The sequence below is a fragment of the Melampsora larici-populina genome, assembly GCF_000204055.1.
Source record: "Melampsora larici-populina 98AG31 unplaced genomic scaffold MELLAscaffold_2, whole genome shotgun sequence".
NCBI classification, from domain to species: Eukaryota; Fungi; Basidiomycota; class Pucciniomycetes; order Pucciniales; family Melampsoraceae; genus Melampsora; species Melampsora laricis-populina.
In genome coordinates, this window is record NW_006768766.1 from 2529018 (window position 1) to 2556933 (window position 27916).

General features: G+C 42.3%; 6 protein-coding genes across 6 annotated transcripts; all 6 read right to left on the reverse strand.

Annotated features, from left to right (window-relative positions):
• Positions 1-3797: 3797 nt before the first annotated feature.
• MELLADRAFT_101929 (uncharacterized protein) lies at positions 3798-4810 on the reverse strand (the record flags this gene model as incomplete). The annotated part of the gene is made up of 2 exons (XM_007404590.1): positions 3798-4396; positions 4762-4810. The coding sequence occupies 2 exons, from the start codon at positions 4808-4810 to the stop codon at positions 3798-3800; spliced, it is 648 nt and encodes a 215-aa protein (XP_007404652.1).
• Positions 4811-9089: 4279 nt separating this feature from the next.
• MELLADRAFT_59196 (uncharacterized protein) lies at positions 9090-11066 on the reverse strand (the record flags this gene model as incomplete). Its single annotated transcript, XM_007404589.1, has 9 exons — positions 9090-9472; positions 9567-9599; positions 9703-10083; positions 10159-10266; positions 10386-10475; positions 10551-10642; positions 10684-10704; positions 10875-10930; positions 11028-11066. 9 exons carry the CDS (start codon positions 11064-11066, stop codon positions 9090-9092), a joined length of 1203 nt encoding a protein of 400 aa, XP_007404651.1.
• Positions 11067-12046: 980 nt separating this feature from the next.
• Positions 12047-14123, reverse strand: MELLADRAFT_70681 (family 16 glycoside hydrolase; the record flags this gene model as incomplete). The annotated part of the gene is made up of 7 exons (XM_007404588.1): positions 12047-12294; positions 12386-12490; positions 12569-12831; positions 12904-12996; positions 13083-13169; positions 13231-13518; positions 13592-14123. 7 exons carry the CDS (start codon positions 13986-13988, stop codon positions 12265-12267), a joined length of 1263 nt encoding a protein of 420 aa, XP_007404650.1.
• Positions 14124-15345: 1222 nt separating this feature from the next.
• On the reverse strand, positions 15346-16031 carry MELLADRAFT_59198 (uncharacterized protein; the record flags this gene model as incomplete). Its single annotated transcript, XM_007404587.1, has 3 exons — positions 15346-15496; positions 15673-15897; positions 15946-16031. The coding sequence occupies 3 exons, from the start codon at positions 16029-16031 to the stop codon at positions 15346-15348; spliced, it is 462 nt and encodes a 153-aa protein (XP_007404649.1).
• A 7910-nt stretch (positions 16032-23941) lies between these two features.
• On the reverse strand, positions 23942-24885 carry MELLADRAFT_101932 (uncharacterized protein; the record flags this gene model as incomplete). The annotated part of the gene is made up of 4 exons (XM_007404586.1): positions 23942-24246; positions 24317-24413; positions 24491-24762; positions 24846-24885. 4 exons carry the CDS (start codon positions 24883-24885, stop codon positions 23942-23944), a joined length of 714 nt encoding a protein of 237 aa, XP_007404648.1.
• A 1332-nt stretch (positions 24886-26217) lies between these two features.
• Positions 26218-27828, reverse strand: MELLADRAFT_101933 (uncharacterized protein; the record flags this gene model as incomplete). The annotated part of the gene is made up of 6 exons (XM_007404585.1): positions 26218-26280; positions 26302-26456; positions 26824-26963; positions 27023-27407; positions 27485-27604; positions 27699-27828. The coding sequence occupies 6 exons, from the start codon at positions 27826-27828 to the stop codon at positions 26218-26220; spliced, it is 993 nt and encodes a 330-aa protein (XP_007404647.1).
• Between the last annotated feature and the right edge of the window lie 88 nt (positions 27829-27916).

Here is a 27916-nt window from a genome sequence, read left to right on the forward strand (position 1 = left end):
AATAATTTGGTAAAGTAATAATGATTAATTTTCTTGATTGATCCCATAAATAGATCACCAAAACATACATACATGTCACAGAACTTAGAGAGCACCATCAGATATAGCCATGCTGCACTTGTACTTCCTTTCCTCAGACGGCAATCTATCTACCAACAGAGCCTTACTAGCTAGACTCCACCGTACCCTGAGCCTGCAACACTGTTTCTTTTCTCATTCATTCTTATCATTGTCACTTGCACCAATAGGTACTTTGCTTTCTTAACACACTTATGCTCTCCTTTAGCTTATGCTGAGAACCTGTTGTGTTTCTCAAAGCTTGATCATCTATAAATTGGAAAACATTGTTGTATTCTTGAAATCAGTGGAGGAACACAAAGCATGTTAAACCTTAATTTTGGATAGACTTTGGAAGGCAAACCTATATGGTTGCAAGAAGAAGACAAAACTCTTCAACAGGGTGGTAAAATCTCAAGTTATTTCATTTCTAATAGTCCCATCACATTCAAATCAAAGCAAATGTCAATGGCCAAGCGTAAAGACCCAGCTCATGAATAAGAAATGTTGATGGTAATCCACACGCTTCAGAAGTGGAGAATGATTCTTCTGGGCATTAAGGTGAATGTGATGGGTGATCACCATTCTCTAATGTACCTTCTGAAACCACACTCCCTCAGCCAACACTAAGCCCATTGGCTTGAGACATTGGCTGAATTCAATTTACATGTCCAATATATCAAGGGAGGAGACAATTATGTTGCAGATGTGTTATTCAGAAAAGACTCAGAAGATTCACAGGTGGGAGTGGAGACTGTGGAAATATTAGCCATTTCATGTTAATATACTATCTTATCAGGAAACCTATGTTAAGATATCATCTTGGTAGGTAGTCAAAGATCATTTCCGCTTTTGGTAATTTGAATACATCTTGGAAGGTTGTACGGTTTGGGTAAGAAGAAATGGTGTGCTGTGCAGTATTAGTGTAGGAAGTTGACCAAAGGGGTTAAGCGCTGAATAACAAAGCGTACCAAGGGGCTGAATGGTAAACGGATTCAAGGGATGGAAAATTTTCTTTCTGGGTTACCTTCTCTCTCTCTGAAAAGTTGTTCTTCCCCCTCTTCTGATTCTTTTCTTGTCAAAAAGAATCAGTAAGTCCTTTCTCCTAAAAATCTATCAATTTGTCTTTTCTTTTACAACTCTTTCTTTTACTAACATCATATCATTCCTCTCAGATTGTTAAATTCATTTTTATCTTATTAACTTTCTTACGTGTGCTTCACAATATCCTTTGAGCTCGCAGGTAGTGAAAGTTTCTCTTATCTTTTATTTTGATCTTTGTTAATTTCTCTTTCATACTCTTCTATCGTGCGTTTATGACTGTCTGGGTTAGTGTCTTGTATTGTCTTAGACCTGCTGTCCGCCGTAGTCTTACAAAGATACCTGTGCCCTCAGGTAAGCTCATCGAAAAGGATCAATTGTTAAATTCATTTTTATCTTATTAACTTTCTTATGCGTGCTTCACAATATCTTTTGAGCTCGCAGGTTAGTGTCTTGTATCGTCTTAGACCTGCTGTCCGCCGTAGTCTTACAAAGATACCTGTGCCCTCAGGGTATCAATCTTTTACTACAGGCAAAGTTAGAAGCGGATAGTCAAGACTAAGATTCCCCAGGAATCACAAGATCACTTTCTCACCAAGAAATTATATTTCACACACCAGACTTTCAGAAGATCTCAAGAATAATGTCCTCCAAGGTTACAAGCAAGACAAGTTCTGTACTGTGGTACACAATGGAGAACCACTTTGGGTCAACTGCTATGTGGATGGCGGCTTGATTTTTATTGAAAAATGGTCATTGATCCCAACCACTGAAAATGTAGGCATTCATCTCATCAAAAAAGCAAAAAAGCAAGCGGGCCATTTTGGTGTATTAAAACCTTTGTCCAGCCTCTGCTGGGATTTCTTTCGGCAAAGGATGAGCAAAGATGTCAATATCCACCTCAAATCCTGTGTGATATGCCAGAATATCCTTACCTAACAGACACACAAGAACATCAAAAATACCCACTGAGCCACTGACAAACAGTGTCATCAATTTTATCTGGCCACTTCTAAATATTAACAACTATGATATGTTACTAACAGTTACTTTCCGTTTTTCAGCCTTCACTCAACTCATTCTTGCAAATCAACCAGGCAAAACCAAAAATACCGCTTTGAGGTTCTTTTGTGTGTGGATGTGAACTTTGGGAGCACCTAACCCAATCATTAGTGATAGAGACCAGGCTTGAACGTCTAAATTTTGGAGATCCCTCATTTTCCGCTTCAATGCCTCCTTTCATTGGTCTTCAGCAATCCACCCTCACATAGACAGCAGGAGTGAAGAAACAAATAAGACAGGGGGCTAGATACTCTGCACCTTCATGGCTAAACATCAAAAATGATGGTTAGAAGCTCTACCTTTGGTTGAACTCACAATTAGCAGTGCAAAAATATGGCTACAGCACCTTTGCAGGTGGTTTTTGGCTAACCAGCCAAACTCTTTCCCTCTAGTGGATTGACAGATGATGTGGACCAGCAAGGTACAACAAGCCTTACAGAATACTAAATGTCACATGGATGTGTTAGTCAAAACAGACAGTTGGGTACTACTAGACTCTGGTGATTGGCAAGGTTGACACTGTGGTGGGGATGATAAGCTTAAAGAACACTCCAAGGGTCCCTTAAAGGTGCTGGACACCTTTAACAAAGTTCCCTCAACTTACCTACTAGTACCAGGGACAAACAAAATGATGTCTTCAATATCTCAGAACTGAAGCCTTTTGTGGAAAACATGGAACAAGGGCCAGAGGCCCAAAAGTAAGTTCTCTCCTTAGTATTCAACCTGTTTTTGTCAAATAATTCCCTTGGCACAAGGAGGGGTGTTGTTCAGACCCTTTTTTTTGGTTTACTCCCTTCAGTTGATCCCACCAATGCCTCAACACAAAAACACAGAAGCGGCACAGCATGTTTTCTTTCTCTTGTTTTTCTTTTGATTTCTCTTTCTTTTCTTCTTTTCTTGTCTTGGTGCTTGTCTCATTTCATAATCATTTTTTTTCTTTCACTTACGCTCAAAATACCACAACGCTCACAATCATTAAATACCTGTTACATTGAGCAACTATGCAGGACCCCTTTTGGCTTCATGCTTTTACTCGCACTTGTTTTCCTTCTTTCTCTTTCTCCTTTTCTTTTACAACTCTTGCACCTTGGCACTCAAATCTTTTTTATAGGAGGGGAGGATTTATGGTTGTTGTAGAGTCCATTACAAACATATTACAACGACATTATCCTTATACACAAACACATGTCCTTTCATCTCAATCACCGCGCACAACACTGACTCCCCAGGGAATCTAGACTGATCTAAATTGATGTACTTTTAGAGTTCGATAATCAAACCACACAGTTGGGTTCTAAAATCAGGCCAAGATCAAATTCCAAACCTCTGTTCCCTCAGGCTGTAGATTCAAATAAAAGTTACAGTTTTAGTGAGGTCAATTAGAGTCCTTTACGCATTGCCATTGGCAAAGGAGTTCATACCACCAGATATTTTTAGCATTCAAAGCCATTTCTCAAATGATTTTGGGGACTAGAATCATTTTATCTTCTTCACAACTTTATTCATTTGATTTGTTACATACATATAAGGCTGTTTCAGGAACAAGGGTCTCCTTCAAACCTTAATACATGCATTCAGAAAATGTAAAATCACAAAGTGTTTCTAGCTCTCCAACTTTCCCACCACTTATGCCCCTTTCAATTCTTTACAGGTTTGCTAGGAGGAGTACAAAACAGCTTTCCATTACCAACTGGGGCATTGCAGGGGTTTTTGACACTGGTACCAACAAAAGTCATTGTTTCTCCCTTCTTGCATTGAAGTGCCCCAGTAAACTTTCCAGTTGGACCTGACTTTGATGGTATACATTGAGGTTCAGTAACAGTCGGCTTTACACCAATGGTGATGCAGGAGATCAAAGGTGGGTTGACAAGAGGAGTTGCTGAAGGACCTGTTTTACAGGAGATTGGAATTGAAGGCAATTCACAAAAGATCTTTGTTGGTTTCTTTCCATTTTTATCACAATCTTTGAATTCGATTTCAAGTTTTGCTTTTTCACTACACTGAAGTTCACCTCTGGTTGTTGCGTTTGTTGGGGTTTTTGACTTTGGAATTGCTGGCTTGTCACACAACAGTCGAGGTTCTTTTGAAGAAGCGTCTTTTTTCTTGCAAGTGGGCTTCTGTTTCAAAGGTTTTCCACCAGTCGCCGCACAGAATACGTCGAAATTACTTTGATCTTTTTTTGCCCGTTTGACAAACAATTGCGAACCTTTCACTTCAGGCGCATGAATGTACACCACTACCAAAAAAACCAACGTAACGACGCCAAAAGATTTCGTTTTTAGGAAGCTTGCTTGAGTGTGAATTGGAGAGATGGGCTAAGAAGCTAGGTTCGAATATATCAAGAAAGGAGACTTCAAGTTTCAAACTCGAGGTGTCCAGGGAGAAGTGGAGAGTAACAGAGTGTCAAAGAGTTCGTCAAGAAGGCTCTTTGTCTACTTTGCAAATCAAAGAGTCAACTATAAATATATTGAATGTGATATAAGGACAAGGTCTAATTTTTGCTTTGTGCAAATGTAGATAGAATGTTGAAATCCAGTACAGTACACTTTATGAGGGATGGCTGAGGAGGTGAGGAATAGTCAAATGGGAGTATATGCGTACTGCTTTTATATTCCACCGATCTCAGGCAGGACACTGATGATTGAGCCATCACTGTTTTGCTGATGTAAAATCGGATTTGCTAACACCCAAATGCGCGCCTGGCTCTTGCACCACGTCCGACAAGACAATCCTAAATTTGCTTTGAAGTTCGAGCCTCAGAGCTCACATTGACGGGAAGGCGTTCTCGGAATTGCCATTTAAAATAATATTTCACCGAGACCGAATCAAGATGTATCACAGACGCGGTGTTTGCCCTTGAGTCGACGGAGGATATGACTCCCCAAGAAATCCCAAATTTCAGTCTGGTGATGTCATCCTATGATGTCAGTCAATAGCAATCCGTATCAATCCCCTCTCGTTCGGACTGACCCTCCCGGTTGCCCCGTTCCTCGATGCCAATATCCGAATGATGTCATAGCCTCCGAGACAAAGGTCTGGGCACATAGGACCCTGGAGAGCGCCGAGGGAACCTACCGATGAAACGAGGTTTTTGGATACCAAGATCCTGTGAAACCACATGTCACATTCCCTTACATGTGACATGCTCAAAAGATGCGCAAAGACATAGGCTATCTGCTGGTGTACATCTGGAAGCCACAGCGTGTCTGGTTGCCGCACAAAAGTGCAATTAAGGTTTTTTTGCCCCGAGGCTTGAGAATAATTCATACCTGGTCGGACTTTGTGTTACAACCGGATATCTCCGTAATTACATGTGCTACATAGGTGAAAGTGTATGTAATCAATAGCAAACGTTACAAACAATCTCCCGTGACATGGCAAGCTGTCCCAATTTGCCCTCACTCACGGGAAATTTACAAAACGTGTGGCCGGGGCCGGTATGATCCGTTCATCGGTTGGTTCCCTCAGCGCTCTCCAGGGTCCTGGGCACATGAATGATGATATTCATCAAAAGTGCGGAAAAAAAGGAGTGCGGAAGTTCTTGAGCTTCTTGCATGACCTATCTTCACCTGTCTTGTACCATCAGCCCTAGTTCTAGTAGTTTCTCTACTTTTATTCTCATGTCTAACTTGCAATCAAACGTTCTGAAGTTGAAATCTATCAAACAAACTTTCAGTCTGACAGTTGTACTCTCTCAGCCAGAATTATAGACTGACCTTGCTTGAATGTGCTTTTGTCGTTATCAAGTGTGTACATGGCAAAAACATCATTGTTTTAACTATACGCTATCACGAACCTGATACTAAACTATCACTATAGAATCAACAAGAAGCCTGAAAAGTGAAGCATGAATATATTATGGCTGTGATACATTGGATTTGTTCTGGAATCTGCATAGATAGAGGACAAAAACTCAAGTAGAGGACAATAGAAATGAACACAATCAAGCTTATTAGATGGATGTTGGAAAGTCAGATTGTGTCAGAAACCAATGTTCAGAAAGAATTAAATTCATCACAATCTGTCTCCTATGTGTAGTCAGAAATTATGACCAACTAACTTATCATCCAACCAAGGTGATGAGAAGATTTTGAAGTCCAGTAAAATAATCTAAATGATGCAGATTCACCAATGAAAAAAAAACAAATAATATTCTTGCTTAGTACATACATTTGAGAGAAGAGGAACTAAGAGAGCATATGTACAGGATGGGTGCAATTGAATGCAGTGAGGCAAGGTAGTTTTAAGATCGAAATATTGACACAAATTCAGAGGAAACGGACGGCAATTCGCCTATTGATTGACATTGCTTTTGGACGTTAACAAAACCCGTAAAAGTCTAGATGCAAGACATCTGGTTAGTACACAGTTCAATTTTTCAAACCTCAGTCAGTGTCATTTTTGAGCTATGATAGAAGGTCAATTGGGGCTCATGGAACTCACCCCGAGATATTGCATAATCCTTGAGGCAATTCGAAGATCGAAACCAAGAGACTCGCATATATGTCAACGAAAAAGACGATACAATATAAAAAGCCCCACTACTGCGCCCACTGAATATACTATCACTCTTGTCTGACTCTGGCCTGTTTTGATTGTCCTTCCAAATCTTGCAGCTGACCCTGTGAGTTGAGTACGAAAGGATTCAAATTGATTTCCCTACAAAAGAATCTGTAAAGGTAAGCTGACAGGCAGAGCAAAAGGTGATAGATCACGGGGGATAGGGGTTGGAAAAACGTACCGTTTGTTCAAGAAGTCGGTTCTGAGACAATGAATCAGAGTGAATATCGATTGTAACCTAAACCCAACAATGATTTGATCAAGTAAATGATATACACAAATTTGGTATCAGCTTTACGTCTACAGGACCAATGTGAATAATTTGGTTTGAAAGCTGATTAGCGCCTGAATTTAGTAAGAAGCATTGACATTTTTTATCGAGTTGAGCTTTGAGTAAAGGGCATCGAGCCTTTCATCGTTTTGTTGTTCCATTCAGATCTCTGTCAATTGTTTAAGACTTGTAATCTAGAGGCGCTCGTTCTTAAGTCGGATGATTATGAAATTGAATTTGGAACCGATAAATATATTGAGAATCTAAATTCCACAAAGCTGGATCGGGGAGGTCGAGAATTTGACTTTGAAAGGGTGAAAAGTTGTAAATGTTGAGGTTGAGAAGTTGGTGGCGATCGAGGTTGATAAGTCTGTCCACATGCAATCGTGGCAAGCTGTAAAGGGGGCTGTCCCGGTACACGCCGGATACCAAGCAGCCGGCCACGAGGAAGCACCACCCCGGACCAATTGCAGGACTGTACTGGTCTGGTTAGGTCTGGTGTATTGAGGATATTTGATTCAACACTACGTACTTCTTAGCCCCTTCCAAAGGGTTGAAGAGGATGATATCAAAAATTTCATATGTGAGACTTTTAGTAGTGTCTTAATTGTGCTTGCAAGATTGATTCAAGGTCTTTTACAGGTTTTATTTTTCTGGCAGCATCCTTGGTATTGTGTACCTACTACAAAAGGTCTCATTTTAACTTCAACTTACTACATAAAGCGGCCATTTTTAATTGAAATCTCAAACCAACTTTCAGGCACTTGGGACAGGAGTGTAATCAAACTATAACATGAGACCAAAAATTCTTGTTACAGGTCAATTCAAATTGTTAAGCACACCAGACATTGGTTTGATAGTGACCTACTCCCTCTGTCTGTTAACTCATCTGGAGGCCACACTGACCTAGAAAGTAGATATATTCCGTTCTCAAAACTAGGAAAACTCCATTCTTCAAAGGGATGGCCAGGTATTACACAGATATTCCTTTGGCATAAAATAGATTTTGGCACCTAAGGTGATTCTGTATTTATACCACTTCCTATTTTCCCTTTCATCTGCAAGGTAGCAGGTGAAGTCTGAGGGAAGATGACAATGGGTTTGAAGAATTAATGCTTCCACTATGTATATTTCATTCTGCTCTTTTGAAATAACAGGCAATGATCTTGATAGTGAACCATGGTATTAGTTGGTATTAGTGAGGGCAGGAGCACATTATGAGTTATCTCTAGGTTTGTAAGACATAGTCTCCTGAAGCTATACTAATAAGATTGTCCTAAAATTATCATCATCATTTATTTCTGAAAACCTCTGCCCATAACATATTTCAATGTCTCACCTCAAGCAGCAAACATAAAATCAATTAACTTACTTCGTGGAGAGGATCAAAGGTACCTTGACTACATGTTACAAGTCTTGGAGAGATGCCAACAGCACTCCTTTATTACTCTTGTCTGGATTAGCAATGTTGATCCATCCAGAGGATCACAAAGCTAAGGCAATCTATTACCCCTTTTGTTTTTCAACCTGTTGTACTTGGTTTTCTAGGTGATCAGTCTTAGCAACAATATTAATTGAATAGCATGAAATCTGGTAAACCTTAGATTTCTCATCCAAAGTATGTTGTACTCAAATGCTTATATCACACATGGATATCTTTTCAGCTTTGTGGTAGAGAACCACAAAACCTTCTGATGAAAAAATGTTGACACAGATTAAGATAAAATACATGTGTGGTATGGCATCATACATGTAAAAAATATGACATATCCATCCCTTCTTTTAACATAAATGCTCATGAATGAATATCCCAGGATTATGCCAAAAACCTTGCACTACATTCAATTGTGCAATGACTAGTTGAATTGACTTCTGTTATGACGGGCAAGAAGTCCAGTTGCTGCAGGAAGAGCTTGTGGTGCAGACAATGATATCAGGCACTAGTTGATAAATGCTCAATGATTTAAATGAATTTGTGTAAATATTCATTGAGTTAAATGTCAATTCTCATGTATTGCATTGCTGATTATATGTACATTGGGATAAACCATAATGTGATTCCATGATGAGAATCTTCATACTTGCAAATGTTGAAATTTCAGTGGTGAGATACAGATAAGTCCTTGACTATTTGCTGATGAACCAACACCGACATGTTGTGCAAATCTACTTTCAGTTTCTTTGGAAAAACATGGAATCCATTTGCAACCCAGTTCCCATCCTTTTGATTTGATTGTGTATGTTGAGTAATTGATCTAAATTCTTGTTCAAGGATATATAGATAGACAAGAAGACTACTTTGTTCTGCTTCAGCCAGACTTGGATTTTGTTCAAGTAAATTTACTGCTTGTCTACTAGCTTCCAGCAGTATTGAAACATTGTCTCTTTTACCTTCAACCTCTGGGCTCATATCTAAAGTGATGAGTTGATGGGATTGGGGTGCAAATAAACTGGTGCTAGAGCACAGCTTCTTTGAATCAACTAGAATCAAAAAGTAGTCAAATAGATGGAAATAAGAGATTTGAATGAGTTTTTTTAGAACCATGGTGAATCAAACAAATGATGATATACTAACCTTGTGTGATGTACTTTTTGGGTAAGAAAATGCCTGAAAAGCATAGAGAAAGGGTTCAATGTTAAAATTGTCCATTAAATTTCACAAAAATGCCATACCACCAGGATACATCACAACAACTTGAATGTCCACCGACCTTTTATGAGTGGATCAACAATTTCTGGATGCTTTGAGATTTGATCAATGACTTTATGCTTCAAGCTCATGAATGTGTATCTTATAACCCCGTCATGTGACCTGTTACTGGTGATATGCGGCAACTTATCCGAACTGAGGCTTCCCAAACACAATGCTAGATGACCCAGAAGATCAATATCAGAGAATGAATATAATGTGTATTCACGCATAAATTGAATGATATATCCATGTTGAGAATTCAAATCCAAAGGATTTCTTAGCTCTTCTGTTAGATCAGTAATTGTTTTAGCTGCTTCTGTCTTTTGCCCGTGAAGGATAGTATCAAACTTCTTCTTCAAGCTGCCATGTGTTTTTTCAATGTCACTCATCAGGGGAGCATCTTGATGTATGAATTGAATATTTCAGTACTAATCAATCCCGTCCTACCCATGGTGCAGGTTACTAAACCACTCACTTTCCCCTAAAAATGTCTCCCTGTCGAAATTTTTGAGAAGTACTTTCTCAGATGCAGTCATATCAGGTTCGGGCTTAATCTTCCTCCCAATCCCTGGAAACTTCTTTCCTGTAGACATAAATTGCATTGAAATAATTTGGAATGAAAGATTAGACACCACAGCAAACAAGGTAGTATACTTATCCTAGACCTTTTCTTGAAGGGGTTTAGATAAAATGGTCACTCACTGAAAGGGTACATCAATAATCCAAATGTCCGTGAAAGACCCCTCGTCAGCCACCCTCTAGGCTTGTCTAATTGCTTTGTTGTTCTTGCTTCTGAGAAGGATTGTCAGTAAGGGGATGTTATCAACAGCCATGAGTGATACTAATGGGGATTTAGGAACAACTGACCATCTTCCAACATGTAAAGTTCCTTTTGATCATCTGGATGACTGTTCTCACCTGTCATTCGAGATTTGAGGGGGAGATCAATCAATGAAAAACTATATAAAGGTGTTCATCGAGTTGATTTGAAACCACATACTCCATGGCCTGATCTTTCCCTCTGTGATTTTTTCATCTGAGTTTTCACAAAAAAAGATTCAAAAACTTGTCTTTGAAAATCGCTGAAAACCATTGAGAGATAAATGAATGTACAAAGATACCCTGTTGTGAGAGGAAAAAAGGAGTACCAAATAAATCTCCAAAAAAATTGACATGCACCAAATCACTCACGGAATGGCCTTCCCAAGTATTTCAACATACTGATAAGTTTCTCTTTGAACGGCTGCCTGGTGGGGGTCTTGACAGTTGTTCCCGCTGAAGGTAAAGACATCAAGACTTGATACCACAAAGTTATTATACGAACTTGTGATGAAATCTACCTACATGCACTGTCAAACTCAAAGTTTGGGCGGTGGTCTTCATTTGGCTCCACGGAAGACTTTACTCGTGTCTCCCTGGGATGACAACTTTCGCTTCCGATTCGCTCATATGGTGCACCTTTCAACGTGTCCTCGACCTCGTGAAGTCCTGTATATGCTCCATTCACCGGAAATGTCAGAGTTGCTAGGCTGAACAAAAGGATCACTTTGCCAAAGAGATGTAGGTATGGTCTTGAGATTCGAAATGAATTCATGTCAGCTTTTGGTCCAAAGATATCCAGTTTAGGATAGTTTGGGGATCTTGATACTTGTTGGTAACAGAAAGTCTGCATTAAATGTTCCACGTTGGGTACGTATGTATGTAGACGCTCATGTCGACCACTTCAAGTTTTTAAACGTGTGGCGAATTCATGTGTCCAGGATTTGAAAAATCCACAGTTGTTTCACGCAGAAACGGTGAAGGAACATCTTACCAGGACTGCGCGAAAGAACCGATCGAATATTTTCTCGGCGCAAGACGCAGTTTGTATTCTCCCTTTGTGTCCACCTGACCTGATCTCATTTTATGCCTCGAGGTCATCCTTTACTGTTTCCATCCAAATTCGAGACTTATGGGGTTCCAACGGGGCAAGATTGACCTACAGGAATGTATGGAATTTCAGGATTCCAACTTGGAGGAAGTTGACATTGATTCACGAACCGTTCAACTGGCCTAACTGCTGATACCATAGAAGGAAATTATCTTGTACATGCACTTTTTGCCTGGGTTCTGCAATCCACAAAAGCTCTTGATAGCGACAATGTTTCCAAAAGAAGGCTCTGAATTACTTTTTCTGATCATGTAGCCGAAGTCTTACTATCACCATGGCTCTCCTCATGGGAAGAAGTCTCTTCTTTGTGTGATGAACTCGGTCTTGATGAGTCCTCATTTCCAGAGGCGTTTTTGCTCTTATCCTTACTGGACGGTCTCGTATAAGTTTTTCAGGCTCTCAAAGGTTCACGAGACAACGGATGAACGAAAAGTAGCCAGGAAACATATAGATATATCGGATTACTGAGTAATGACCATCAGAGTCATTTAAAAGACTCAACATGGCAGACATTCTGATTGGTACAACAAAACATACCCAGAAATGTCAACTAATGACAAGAGAAGAGACCAAAGCTCAACGAAGTACAGATGAATGGGACACGTAATAACAAAAACTGATATACTGAATTCTACAAAGCGCTATTCTGTCTCACTGGTATAGTTGAACAGATGCGATCTCCTATGACGTTGGTAGACGAGAAACCCAAAAGAAATGTCATCGAGAGTCAATGATATTGAAAACGAGGAAGGGCGTATCAAAAATTACTAACCCATTCTGCATTGGAGAAATTTGACGGGTCTTTCATTGCTTCGGCACAACTTCCCGAACAACCTGAAGAACCGAAGGCGCCTCCTGCCCAATCACCACAAACAGTCTAAAAGCAATACAAACAGGTCAGAAGTGAAGAGATTTAAGAGTAGATAAATTGATATTGTTTCAAAGATACACGTACTATATCAAATACTATTCTGTGTTGACCAAATTGATCTCGCAAAGCTCCACAATGCGTACTATCCCAATGGGCTGCCGGTTGGCTCCATTTTTCTGGATTAGGTTGCTTGCTGCTGATGTCATCCGGAATGGATGTACGAGAAAAGCGCCATATTGAGATCCCACTTGACTTCCACTCCATTGCAAATACACCACCTCCAGCGTTATTGAAACCTTCTCCATATGACTCCGAGTTTGAATCACCTACACCACATCCCGCGTTTTCTGATGCAAAAAGGGATAATCAGTTCTCGCATTCAATAATGAATCCATAAATTACTAGGCAGAGTATCTTACGGTTAGCAGTAACGTCGCAATTGGTGTCGTAAACTTGCCCTGTAGCATTTGCACCCATAGTTTTCATTATAGAGCAACCTGCTGATGTATGAACTTTGTATAGCACCGAGCACCCAAAAATTTCCAAAAAGACGTCAATTCCAATATCACAAAGCAGTGTTACGATGTCTTTAACTAACGGGTCATTTGATTTTTGTCGAGCATGTTAACCCCTTCCACGATATCTATCTCACCTTGATTCGGCCAATCTTCGCCAACAGTCCAAACTGAAATAAAATGTTTAATCATCAAATCCTTCGACCAATAATTACACTCGAAAAAACGTACAAGCAGGCCAAGTTGAGCATCCATACGGCATCCGTATGGCATCTAGGATCAGAAGCCCATACTTGAACTGAGCCTTGCTGGTTATCCTGACGCTCTTACGATTCTGGCCATCTCCTAACCAGCTGGTTGAATCCACTTTCATACGCGCGGTCAGAGGATAATTTGCTATCGCAGTAGAAGCTTTACCCTTGAGAGTGCTAGACAGAGTGTTTTGGCCGAGAGATACGAGTCCGGATTTCCAGGCGGAGTCTGCAGGCTGATACGCCACCAGTCCATGTGTTGGATCGGCTACAAAAAATAGGAGAGGTCTTCAGACTTGTGCGGGAAGCGGTAAGAACTTTCTGCGTACAAAGCTGCTTACCGTCAGTGAAAAAGTCCCAGTGGTCAAAGAATGTTTTTCCAGAGCTCTCGCTCTTGAGTTTATACGTAGTAGGGTAGTAACCTGATCCAGATGAGCTGACTCCGACACTAATGCTCGCATTGAGTCCCAATAGCGATCCTTTCTGATGCGTAACTACGCTTGATTTTGTCTTGGATTTATCCGTATGCGCCTGTTGCTGACTTGAGATTGGAGGTGGTATCAGTGAGCTTTCAACGTCTTTCAGTTGAGATGATGCATAGTCTATCAACCCTCTAGTCTTGATGTGTCGAGGATGGACGCGCTTTATGTTTCTGTTGATAGAATGATGAGTTGAAAGAGACTCATCCACTAAGATTGATAGAAAAGGAATCAGGTGAAGGAAATAGCTCGCTATCATGTTTCTTTATTTTCTGAAGTTTGGATTCTGTTGGTCTTTCAAAGATCAATGAAGAAGATGGTATTTGAGTAAAAGCGCTGATGAAGATTGTTGCGATCTCCGGGGGGCACTCGTCAATGGCTCACTTAATCGAATAGACCTTTCATCCAGGTTTGACAAGTGAAAAGGCTGGTGCTACCCTTTCTTTGAAATCGATCTTCCCAGGGAAGGCCGCAAATCCAGCCACTCAGAATTGACAATCGGCCCAGGGAATTCATTTAAACTCATCATGGCCTTCGACGGAATCAAATCAGTACATGCACAATGGTAATAATGATATCGATTCCCAACCTGGAGCGCTTTCTCTTGGCAATATTTTGTACCTGCTCCAGCTGCGTCATCCTTCGTAAGCCATCCTTGCGGTTTGCACGTGCGCAATACCCGGTCGCATGAGCGTCATCGGCACGACGTGACCTATCTCGCCGTGTAATCCTGTGCTGAGCATGAGCGTTTGAGCCTTTGGTCAATGATCCAAGCTTTCGAAATGTTTGTGGACCGTCAACTTGATGATGTCTGCTCAAAACCAACTGCGAGTCGATTTGAGAAGGATACGATCGAATCACCGCTGGACCGAGCTTAACTCAGACTGAAAGTCGTCGCATATTACCACCTCTCCATCGCCTTAGTCACGCGCAGGTACGATAGGAAACCCACAATATTCGCCTCGGATTTGAACTCCTCGATGCGGACATTCCATCGAACTTACCAAAGTCTTTCGCCATTAATTTGATGACGAATGTCCATTGACCTACAGTCAATTTCAATTTCACGAAGCTTGCCGCAAAAGTCGAGCAAATCGATGCACGCCGTTATATCCCCAGAACTATTCAAAGCGGAATTGGATCATCCTAGTACAGCTCGCTCAATTGGGTTCTCCCATGGGCTTAAGCAAAATGCACCAGGCATCCCCTCGGACCCAGTTTGTACTCGGGTTCTGGAGAACCTCGGGATCAGGAATCCCTCGGCCGCGGCAACTAGATTCGTTTCCTCGGATTCGCTCTTTGCGCGTTACCGCGCAAGCAGCGAATCCGCGAATCGCCGCGCAAATGAAGAGAGGACGGAATGAGAGATATGAATTTGCACACGTGAATTACATTGAAATGAAGAGCCGGAGAAACGAGGAAGCGCCGAAGTAAGAATGTACAAAGAAAGCGTTCAAAAAGCAGAGAAACCGTTCAAAAAGTGAAAATGAAAAATGCTGTTTTGATACAAACGTGTGAATCGCGTTCCGAGCCAAGTTGCGTTGAACGACATAGTACTGGCCCCAGTCGGATGAAAATTAAGAGAACCACAAAGCATACCCTGAGTTCTGCGCTGATCAAACCTTGAGAGTGCGGAAAGTTGAGACATGGGAGCGGTTGTCGGCGCGTATGTTTCGGTCGCCGTTGCTTGGCTGGCCTATTCGAACTGTTGTACTTGCGTAGATGTGAAAGAAACGCGTCAGCCTGAACTCGGATGGCGGATAAGTGCTCTACAGTGTGATTGTTGAGCTGTAACGTCATGTTGTCAAAATTCGATTCCGCCGCGATGAGTCGCAATACTTTGTAGAACTCGTTCAGTTCCTCTCGCTTGGTGTACCATGCCAACGGAACAGCGTCAAGCTCGGCCGCGTCCTCAGCTGTGATCACGCTGAAATTGTCCTCACTAGGAACAACTAGGAGCAGCTTTAGGCGAAGCGTTGGGTGGAGCGGACGTGGTGGTGGTCGACCCAGGCTTGGGTTTAGGCGCGTTTGGTGAAGTCGGACCTGATCCCTGTGCCTTTTTGGCCATAGCCTGTAATTTTGCACATGCATCAGCATCAGTGGCTGCTGTGCCGGTCTTGCTATCTCCAGAAGGAGGAGCTCGTCGGATCACCCTATCGATAATGATTCTGAGTGACTTCAAGTTACAATTTCAAGGAAAATTCGAAAAGACTTACGAAGAGCTATCGGACCCAGAGAGAGCGCGGCGAGTCTTGGGAGAGGCAGTAGGACCTCCAGCACCTGATTTGTTACCTTTGATCATCTTGATGATTGCAGCACATAACTTGGATTCGCCTTGAAGCTTGTTATCAGGACTACCACCTGAGCCTGAGCTTGCAGGAGCCTTGTTTTGACGGCTGTTAAAAACATCAAGAGAAAAGGTTTAATGTGATTGAAATGACAAGTTGAGATGCGGGAGGTAAACTTGCGTGGACAAACAATTAGGGCGGTTCAAGTTGAGTTTTGCGAACAACCTGACGGAGAGCCCCGATCTCTTTTTTTAGGGCAGCTAGATCATTAAAATTTGTGTTTGATGTCGCGTGAACGGTCTAAAATTCGCTTTTTATGGCCTTGTAAAAGAAGGTACAACAGCCAGTGCATTTTTTTTCCCAAGCCCAACGTCCTTGTTTCTTGTTTTTTTATCATTTGCACCTTTTTCGTTGCATGAGATGATCGGAAAACAAACATCCATAGCACCGTATCCCATACGGAATTCATCATCTCATCCCCATCCTTTCCCAGCGGCCATCTTTTCATCTTTTTCCATACCATGCCTCGAGTATCCGAACGAGTTTCTGCCATACGTGGCCTCACCAATCTCTATTTGTTCGCCCACACGACTTCAGACTTCCGCATTCCCGGAACAGAACCTGATCCAGACAATCCAACAGATGGCGAAATGATTTTCCGGAACGATTCCATGATGTCAAACTTGACCGATGAGATGTTTGATTTAGAACAGCAGTGGGGAGAACTGCTAGTGCAGGTTACCTCAAGGCGTTACCTTAACGAGCGAATACGCATCCCGCTTCCAACAGCTTTCGACCTGCGAGATATGCTGCGAAGCAGGCGGACAGACTTCAAGCAGGCCATGCGAACCACCCCGGAAGGCTTTCAAGCTCTACTCGAGATGATTCAATCACATCCTATCTTTGTATTGTCTAGTAATAATCCCCAGCCGCCAGTTGCAAAACAACTAGCGATAACCCTTGAGCGTCTAGGAAGCAACGGCAACGGTGCTTCCGTTGGCCGATTTGCCCGCAATTACAAAGTGGGTAGGGGTTCTGTGATCAATTGCAGTAGGCGAGTCATCTCGGCGATTTTGGACGTAGGCGCCCACTACCTTGTTTGGCCCAGTTCAAACCGACGTAAAGCTATTTCGAAAGTACTTGCAAGAGACGGTTTTCCAGGCTGTGTTGGATTTGTAGACGGAACCACGATTCCTTTGTTTCAGCGCCCTGGTAGAGACGGCGAAGTCTTTTTCAACAGGAAGCATTGGTATTCTCTCAACGTACAGGTTGTCTGCGACTGCGACAGAAGGATCACCTACGCTTACGCCGGTTGGCCTGGGTCATGTTGTGACAGCACTGTGTACTCAAAGAGTGAATTGAACAATCATCCGGATAGATACTTTGATAAAGGTAATAGCTTGCTTCCGCGTTTCACAGTTTCAAGAAATCTTCTAACACAAATGTTTTCCTTACTTTAGATGAATACATCGTAGCCGATTCAGCCTACATCCCTTCCGAGACGGTAGTCCCTTCATACAAAGGACAAGCAGCGGAAATCGAGAGGAACAAAGAGTTCAATTGGTGTGTAGCAAAAGCTCGGGTTCGCAACGAGCATTGTATTGGTATTCTCAAATCACGCTGGGCATCACTTCAAGGTTTACGATTGGCCTTGAACAGCCGCGAAGATATGTACCACATTCTCCGATGGATTTGGTGCTGTATCATTTTACATAACATGCTTGCGGATTTGGGCAATGCGTGGGATGAAAATGATTATGATATCATTTTGAGGGAGCCTGGAGACGCTGGAGTTCATCAACGTGGCATTGCAGTTCCAGCCTTAGATGTCATGGAACGAGGCCGGGCTAAACGAGAGGAAGTTCGAGACCACGCAGTTGCCTACAACTGGCAGAGCGGTGGCCTCCCAATCGTCTCTTAAATCTCCTTTTTTTAATCTTTATCATTTTCAACTTTTATTTCTTCAACATTATTATTTTTAACTTTTAAATGTGTACCTTCCGATTGGGTTTCTTTTTGAATTTCTGTCTCTTTCTTTCTCGCTTTGTCATGAAATTTTGTACTGTGTGACTTTGGTAGTTGGCCGTGCAGATTGTGAAATTCAAATCTTTTATTCCACCAAGTAACAGATGCGAGTGGAGCTTCAAATATAGATGTTTGACATTTGAGACTAAACATGTGTGACTTGGCCAAACTGGGAAAGAAGAAAAAAATACATAGGAATGAATTTGCATACATGTTTAACAAAGAGATGATATTGTGAATAACATCACTCGCCAAAGGCTACATAGAGATTTGAGGAAATGAGACGGCATAACGAATTGCTTGATAAAGCGATGAGATAGCAAATAACATCACTCGGAGAAGGTTACAGAGGGGATCGTACAATTCAGATGGCATAGAAAACTATCTTATTGATAGAGTTTAAAAGAAATGGATAAGAAACTACCACTGCAAACAAAAAAGAACCAGATCGAACAGCGAGAAGAACACCTTGATAGCTTAACTACAAGTAAAATCATATGTCTTCTAGATTGAATCATCTATGAAAAACAAGCACGTGAGTAATCAGTAATCACAATCAGTTGAAGTTCAATGCGAGTGATGCGGAAGTGACTTACGCTTTGTCTTCAACAGGATAGATCAGGCGAAGGTAAGCCTCCAGCTCTTGAGGAGTCTTACCTTCTAACACTAATCGCTCACAGAACGCCTTGCGCTCCTTGCGCTCCTCTTGAAGTAAGCGCTTAGACTCCATCTCGCGTTGCTCTTCACGGTCGAGAAAGTATCGCTCCTTGGTCCAGTTCAGGGTTGATTTTCGATCTTCCAATTCAGCTTGAATTCGAGCTTCGTCTACTTGCATGCGAGCTTGATCAAATTGTTGTCGCCATTCTTGAGCTTTCGAGATGACCTCCATTTTGGAATCGTTGGCCTTTTGAATCGCTGAAGCAAGTGCAAATTTGTGATCCTTGACATGGACGTTTGATGGGTCAATCGAAGGGAGTGGGTCCAGTCCTCGGCGAGAAAGAGGTGCGCGGGAAGCATGTGAACCAGTTGCTTTGGTCGCAGAAGCAGAGGCGGTATTGGCAAGACTCGCATCGTTGCCAGAGCTAGAGTCCATTGCTTGTTCCTCGGCAGTGAGGGCGTATTTCCTGGCAGTTTCCTTCTTCGATCTCTTCTTCTTGACGGCAGAGGGACTGACGCCAGAGGGAGCAGGAGGTAAGTCTTTGGAGACATCAGCAACCTGTATGTGATCATTTCGAGTTTTGGGTGTTGGAGGAAGAGAGCTGAATTCGGTCCTTTCGTTGTTTAGGAATTTGCGATAGTGCTTGTTGAGAGGGTCTGGGCTGCCGGGACGTATCAAAGGAGACACTGGCAATGGAGACTTGGATTCAATCCCGAGGACAGCTTTTTCAGCAGGGGCAGATTCGCGAGCGGGGCTTGACAAGGCATTGGGCACCAATAAGCCTGGAATATTGTGTTCATCAAAGAAATAGGTCAATATACAAGGTATTAAGGTATGAAGAAAGAAAACCAAGATTAACCCACCAGAACTAAGACCGGAGCGGTCATGCCCGTCGGTGATGTCCCCATCACTCTCCTTCTTGCCTTCGTCATCAAAACCGCAATCAGATTCGTCTTCGGAGGGTTCCTGATGGCCAATTCCCGAGTCCAGAATTCCAAACGGGTTGACGTTCCCTTTATCACGGAACAGAGCGTCCATTTCTGGGTAACAGGGGCACATCGATTCCAACAACACATCCATGGTGTGAATACCTCGTGAGTGGTGTTTGGCCTCAAGGCCAGCACCAGTCTTGGAGCTGAAGGTTTTGGCGGATTGGTACTTCGCTTTGTACCTGCGCAGGCGTAAAAGAAGAGTTCGGCCAGTGAGGTGCATATCGGTGGAGATATGTCGCTCGTTGTAGTTATTGTTGATTTTGATGGCAAGAGTGTTCAAAATCGTCTTCGGATTCATGGGTAAACCAGTCACCTTGGTTTGACTGCCACCGCCAAATAGAGCGTTGAGGACGTTTGGTTTTGCAAGATAGGCGACAATCGCCTTGTAATCCATCAGATCAAATGGAGGGCTATCGCTGGTTCCACGCTTGTGGTTGCTCGAAGTCGCAACACTCTCGGAACGTTTCTTCGCGGCGATTCGTGATCTTTTGACCGCGGCGGCACTTGGTTTGGACCCAACCACATGGCCGGACAAGGCGAGATCCGCAGCAATTTGGGCCTTGGTTCGACGAGGGCGACGCGCGCTGTTTTGAGATCTTTTGGGAGAAGATCTGGGCGAAGTAGTACGCATCTCAGAAGGAGCTACAAACCAACACAAACGAAAATTCAATGTATAATCAGTATATGAGCAGATAGGCATGAACCAGGGTAATCACATACGTTTCTAGTGCTTGGATGGGAAACGGAATGTTTGAAAATGCTTGAAGTAACTCGAAGTGCGTTCAAAGAGGATGAAACCGGATCGAAGTGCGTTCAAAGAGGATGAAACCGGAGCTAGCAAATTTCAACTGAATAAGATCGAAAAACAAGAAGGATGTGTAGGCCAATCAGTCATTGGGTTAAAGGAGTAAACCCAAACGGGCGAGCAGGAAAAGATAAATGAATTACCACACCAGAGATTGAGAATTCGAGTGAAGAAAGTGAAAGAAGAAATCAATCACGGTGACGAGAGGTGACAGCAACGAAAACGAACAGAGATGATAGCTTATATAAGGAAAGGCGTCGAGTAGCTTACATGAGAAACCGAAGGACTCTTTCCAAGCGGCGGAGAACTTTGTCCGTGCCGTGATCTGATATCCAGAGGGTATGTAGGGTTTTCCGGGGAGTGGGCATGAACCCAGGTGTTATCAATATTGGTGAAGGGTTTTCCGGGGAGCGGGCATGAACCCAGGTGATATCGATATTGGTGATATCGGATATCATCAACCCTGGGCCATACCTGGTGACCAAATCCGGAGACCTCGGGTTCCCAAAGTGATTACCATGTTTGATAACCGTTGAACCAGGCACCAGACGATAAAAAAAGATAAAAAAAAAAACCTTGGCAAAAAAAAAAAACATCGAGGCACAAAGCAAGAGTTAAAAAAAAAACAGGTCCTTTTTTTTTGGCTCTTTTTTTCTGCGAGTAGGCAAACACCATATAATTTTTAAGGCCTAAACTTCGATTGTAAAACCGCGAGCCAGCTCTAGAGCTGGCTCGCGAGCTTAAAATTATACGTATAATTTTAAGGAACCATTCAAAACTTAAATTGAGAATTTGGGTCGTAAACGGCCTACATTATGCTCAGCATGATCAATCTAATCACGGCGGATGCGAGTAGCAGCGGGGGACAAAGTGTTGGTTGCAGCGGCTGGGGATGGCGGGGGTTTAGGTTTAGGCTGGCCTGATCCTTTTGGCTTCTTGTTGTCACGGCTGTTGGAAAAAGTAAGGGAAAAAGTTCAATGTGAATGAAATGGAATGCTTGAAACTTGGAGGTAAACTTACGTGGACAAGGAGTTATGCTCGGCATTATGAATCAGATCACGCCGACTAGGAGCAGCTTCGGTCGCAGCGGCTGGGGGTTTCAATGATGCATCTTTAGTTTTAGGCGGCGGACCTGATCCTGGCGGCTTTTTATTAGCCATCGCAGCCAGCTTTGAACATGGATTTGAGGCAGCAGCTCCTGCTCCAGCCTTGCTGTTGCTTGACTGAGGAGCTCGACGAGTCAAACTATGGGTAAAAAGTCTGAGTCAGTTTGAATTACACTTTCAAGCACCTTGGTAGGAATTCTTTCAGGAGTTCGAGTAGACTTACTGGGAGTCATCGGACCCAGGGAAATGGCAGCCAATCGTGAATGTTGGCTGCAAAAGGGAAGTTGTGGATTCCGGTCTTGATTACTGTTGATGATGAAGAGCCCTTCGCCTGGATGGCTTCGTACGGACCTGCCCTCGACGCTGATGTCTTCCCATTTTTTGTCGGTGCCATGTCTCTATTGCAGATTAGGACACCAAGCAGAGCGATGAATTACGAAATACGGCAAAGGTTGTCGGCCATTGAGTAGAGCGCTGACCAAGCGGAGCAAAAGTTCAGAAATACGGCAAAGGTCATCGTCCAGTGAAAGGAGAAGATGAATTATCTTAGCAACAATCCACAATCACGGCAGTGTTTCGCTCGAAATGACAAACCCCCCTAGCTTTTCTGGAACTTACACTGATTGAGCGCAATGGGTCACCCTTCCCTCCTCTGCATTGGGATTCCGCGGCTCAGCATCCCTCCTTGTCGCCCCTGCTTTTTCAAGATCAGATCCTGCCGTCATTGCGGTATCGTCCCGATTTGAATCCACCACCCCAATTCTTCTTGCCTCACAGCGCCATTTGCGACGTCCATGCTTTCGACAAACTTGTCAATTGCGCTCAGCCTTCAGGAACCATTGCTAAACCCGCGACGCTACGCTGACTGATGTGCGTCGGGTCACCACGGAGTAATCAACTCCGCTTTGAGACATCACAGGAAATTGTAGACGACGGATTTGTGTCAAACCCGTCGGACTTCAAATTTCGATTGCAGTATCCTCACGGCCCAAATTCACAATTCACTTCTCGCACAGGAATCAGGCGTCGCATTCCCGAGCCCCATACTGAAAAGTTCTGGGGATATAACGCCAGGCCAAATCAATAGTGAAATTCGTGTCAATCTTGATGAAACCTGCTACACTCTCATCTCTATATCATCAGGCTAAGAGCATCCCCACCGCGGCTGGAACCGTAAACTTGATACAGCTGTCCAAATTGACAGACGGGCAGCTTTATCTCATCTGCAGCCAGCCTTGCCAGCACCGCGCGAGCTGGATATCGCTTTTGCGGTTCTACCTCTGTCATGAATGACAGTTTCGTCGGATTGCAACTTCTGGAAAAATCCAGTATCTTGGCCGATCACTCGCTCGGACAATCAAGTGGTGGTAATTGTCATCCAAGATAGTACACACTGCGACCAACTAAGGTCTGCGTGTGAAGCTGGAATGTCCAAAGTATGGGAAAACAAGTTTTCCGGAGTTTTCAGCTCAACTAGCAACAACTCGAAGATTTCTTACGTTTCCAAAATTTTTGGAAACATAAGCTGACACCTGTGGCCAGGTGTGGGACTATTTGGACGCGGTGGAGGGCGTCTGGCTGGAAACGTAATGTTGAATTTACGTTTATGTCAGAAACGTTACGTTTCCGGCGGCGCGGTGGGGATGCTCTAACTCCTTGATCAGGCTTTGATGATGGAAAAGCGCTTGGCGTGGTCGAAGTATGTAAGCAGATTCAACCTTGCAATCGGCTGATGATTGTATGCACGCCAAGTGGCGCGAGAATCATCGCGGGCGCGTAACATCACGTATGACTGATGCCATTCGAATACATACCAGCAGAGAATCAGCAGTACGTACGCGACATTCTTGAGCAGAGTCAGTCATGAACATGATTCATGGAAGTTGGAACAGGTGTTACCATTTGTGACCTCTCATTCGGGTCCTGGACCATCAAAGATCGAGTTATAGAAAATCAAAAAGTTCAGCCTTGATTTCAACGTTTAGTTGCGAAGAATTGTCTTCAACTTATCCCATTTGGTTCCCGTATACTGATTTACGCAAAACCACATCTTAATTATGATCCCCGAGAGACACCTCATTTTGGATTGCAAAGATCTCCAAACAATTTCTAATACAGAGAGCATCCAGACTTGAGAGACAATAGGTATCCTCCACGACAACCCACACTATATGAGACAAACTACAGTTTTTTAAAAGAACAATGATTTAAAACGTGACAAGACGAGACATCTAAGAAATTGGGAGTCTCCTGCCCGTCTGCAAACAGCCTCCATAAGAACTCTTCTTTCGTGTTTTGAACCCGATAAACTAGAGGAGATAAAAGAGAAACTTCAACCTTAGATCCTTTTTTCTCCTGAGTTTGTAAGTTGATTATCAACCCCTTCTGCATCAGTCTTATCATTTCCAGTCTGTTGGGACGGATCTTCAGTGGTAGAATCTTCTGGTTTCGAAGGATCTTCGGTAACAGTCTGTTCTGTTTTGGTTTGACTTTCAGCTTTGAGGTCTAGCTCCAAGTCTAGTTTATCAAAAGCTTGCTGGTTGAAACCACCAGCACTTTCTACATCTTCTCGTAGACAAATTCCGTATTTCATGTAGACGTCGACAATTGATTGAGTATAAGTGGTGATCTTTTTCAAGGATTCTACGATAGCAGAGAGTGAAGTGAAAAGGGAATCAGTTCATCTTCGTGTTTTGGGAGTTATTCAACGTACCATGGCACCCATTTTCTACGTCAGGGTATGTGGAAAGGACTGTGACAATTGAACTGTAGGACGCAATAATCTTGACTACTAATGACTTGTGAGTTGTCTAAAGAATTCAACTCGCAAGACGTTTTTGTCAATTTTCAAAATTGATTAAGTCCAGGCACTTCAAGAGATACTCACCGCAGTGTTAGCGTCAAAGGTAGATTGTTGAGTGGTTTCTTCCACCGCTTTGATAGATGTCTCAAGTACACTCATGGAGCTGTAGATGGTTGTGGTATCATGCTTGTCACAGCTTGATTGAACCACTTCAACGGTCTTGGTGTACGTCTCGCTAGATTGTTGGAAGATAACGTCGGTGCTCTTGGTCCCTTCGGTATTTGTGGGATATGAGGAACCCCCATCATCGCGACGCATGAGGAATCTGTGTCCCAAAGACGACCCTACTGAAAGAGCTAGAGAGGAGTAAAGAAAATCAAAAAGTTGTTATGAGCTGTTTCTAATGATGAAGTGTTTGATAATGAAGATTCAAACTAACCAGCCACAGTCAAGGACCCGAAAACAGTTGAATATTTCATCTTGCACTAAATAATGTTATGTATAGTCGTGGTTATCAAAGATAGACTGGCCCTAGGATGGGTGAAAAGTAGTGAATACGTGAAGGAATGAAAAAGTGCGATGGTTGGGAAACCCCAAGAGTGCTCAGATGCCGGCTCTTTATATTCATCAGTTCACGGGCGAGTACTCCATGATTGTGAGCTATGTAGAGGCAAGAAGCGTTCGTCACCAAGTTTCAAAGTATGCTCGCACTGCAGTTTCAAAGTCTTCCAGCATCGCCACCATGTAGTCACGTATCACAGCTCAGGGACATCGCGATTTGAAACTGCGGCAAGCGATCGGCAAAAGTGATCAAGGTGGTTTGTTATTGGAAATCCTCCAGAACATCCCTCCTTGTTTCACTAACCATACTCAAACACTTACGACCACAGCTCACAGGCTCATCGAGTTAACGCACTGGAGGGAAAGGCTTGGGAGGCAGTAAAATTCTGCCAAATCTTAATTGACGCCTTGGTTTTTGTAGCAAGAAGAGGTGGATCTCCTTTTCCATATTCGTATCCACCATTCAAGGGTTTAACAGCTGAACGAGTTGTCAGGGAGATATGCGTGACTCATTCACAAGCGGTGGATAGCATTTTGTTCTAATTTTTTACTAGTTTCAGCATCTCGGACTCATACGTAGCTGCTCGTGGGGCAGTGAAATCAGCAAGTCCAGCCGCTTGGAAGAATAGCTTCGTAAGATTGACCCCATATACCCGCAAGAGAAGAGGAGAAGACAGTGACTTTGTAAACTTAGACCTATTGAATCATGAGAATTTCAGCGGAAAAATCACCACATAGAACAAGAATTTTGATTAAAAGATGCCAGTCTCGCATGAAATACTGCCAGACTCAGTATGGCCTTGAGTAACTCAATATGATCATGGTCTATACTGCTTGTTCTAATCTGATCAAAAAAATTGGTTGGAACTCTCTCTATATATTTCACTGTTATTGTGTTGAAAAGGACCCGAGCAAGAAGATGTTGCCAAATATCAATGCGGCGCAATGAGATGAAAGTGATAAAATGATCAGGAAACTGGGCTCATTTGTTGCACAGGCTGTGGAATAAGGGAATGCATACCAAGATCAGTTTCTTGGGATGAATTACAGGGCTCTCAAAGGAATATCACCTTCAGTTCATCTATTCTTTTTTGGGTGGATCAGATTCCACAGATGATGATTGTTTGTTGAATTTGAATAAAACTCTAGGAATTGAAGAAGTGGTGAGGTGCCAAACTTGGTCTCTGATTGATCAAGAAAATCTCTCATCATCATACATGTCTTCTTGAAGTCCTTTACGACCAAATCTTCTATATACCTCTGTAAAGTTCTTGTATCCTCAGTTCCTTCAATGATTGGGAAGATATCAACATCTTTGAAAATAAAAAACATACATTAGTTTGATACTTATCTTTGACAGATAAGAGTTCACTCACTGCTTGACCAGAACTTGATGACCTTGATTTGATCCATTGGTGCCATATTTTCAGGTATCTCTGATTGGTAGGGAACCATGTACCTTTGTGTGCAAATGAATTCTTTGATATCCCTGAAAATTTAATTTATAAAAGTATCAACAAGACAGAAACCATCAACCTTATCCGTATAATGCAGGATACTGGCCCTTCTTTATCCAAAGATTTGATATAACCTATCACAGTCTCTGAATGTTTTCTCAAGTGTGCATAAGCTCAATCCATGAAATTGCCTGGAACATCCAGATACTCCAGCTTGATGGTTTTGATCACACTAATCATTCTGGTTAGCATAAATTGAGTTTCTAAGACAAGTTGTAGGTTTGGCTTTGCTTGAACCAGTAGGTAAAGGTCCATTCCATCTTGTCAAAGTTTTTAACTATTTCAACATCAAAAAGAACCACATGAAAAAGAGGTCTGTTATATGTCAGGACAGCTCACCAGTTATCCAGAACTGAAAAAGTGCCTTTTGATCTGCTGGTGACCAATCACCAACTAAGCTTATACCATATTCCCCTAATCCTTTTTGGAAGGCTGAAAAGTTAATGATGTTTCTGAAATGATCATGATCATTTACAATTCTAGTGGTAAGATTCAAGAATGATGATCAATTATTAAGTCCATTTAGTTGGTCACTCACCTTCCAGATGCTAGTCTCTCAATAGATTCAATACATCTTGATTTGTTGAGAGCAATGGTTTTCTTCAACCAATACCACCAGTCAGAATCATAAAATTCAATTGAATCACTGATAATTTTTCTCATCTCAAATAACTCAAATTGAATCACTTGTAAAACTTTGAATGGTGTATCCTTTGATAAAAGAAATTGACATAAGCCTGCAAAGAAAGCTTTTTTCTTTGATACATTCTTGAATGGTTCATCTGAATGTGTTTCTCTACATAATTTGACAAGTCTTGAATCCCAGCTGTCTTTGGGTGATAATAGGATTTCATTCATTTCTGTTATGATCTCAGGACAGTACAATGTCCGAGTTTCCCATCTGTATTTCATGTGTTCGTTACCTATCAAAAAGATCAACCTGAACATCAATGCCTATTTTTGTTGAAGTCAATGTCTAAGAAGCTTGTAGTAAATTTACCTTTTCTCCAAAATTTGGTGATCTCATCAGACTGTGACTGTGTTAATTCAGTTGATGGCATAATCAATTTAGAGAAATCATTCCAATTTATCTCATGTCCTACAAAAGGTGATGTGTTGACTGATTCACCAATAAAAGGAAATAGGGTAAGTTGGAATAAGATACCTTGCAGGAGGCAACTTTCAACAAGCAATCAAACAATATGGAAACCTACCTAATCTAGGTGAACTTGAAATAGATGGTATTTGTTTCTTCTTCAAATAGATGCATCCAGCTTGGATGGTGTTAGTAGGGTGATTAGAGTGTAGGACCAATTGCATTAGGATGAACCAATGAATTTCCATCTTTGTTCTATTGTTTTCTATGGTTCCTGTGATGGATCAATCATGTTACATTGAAATGGGAACATCCACAATCTTGAATCAAGTGAAC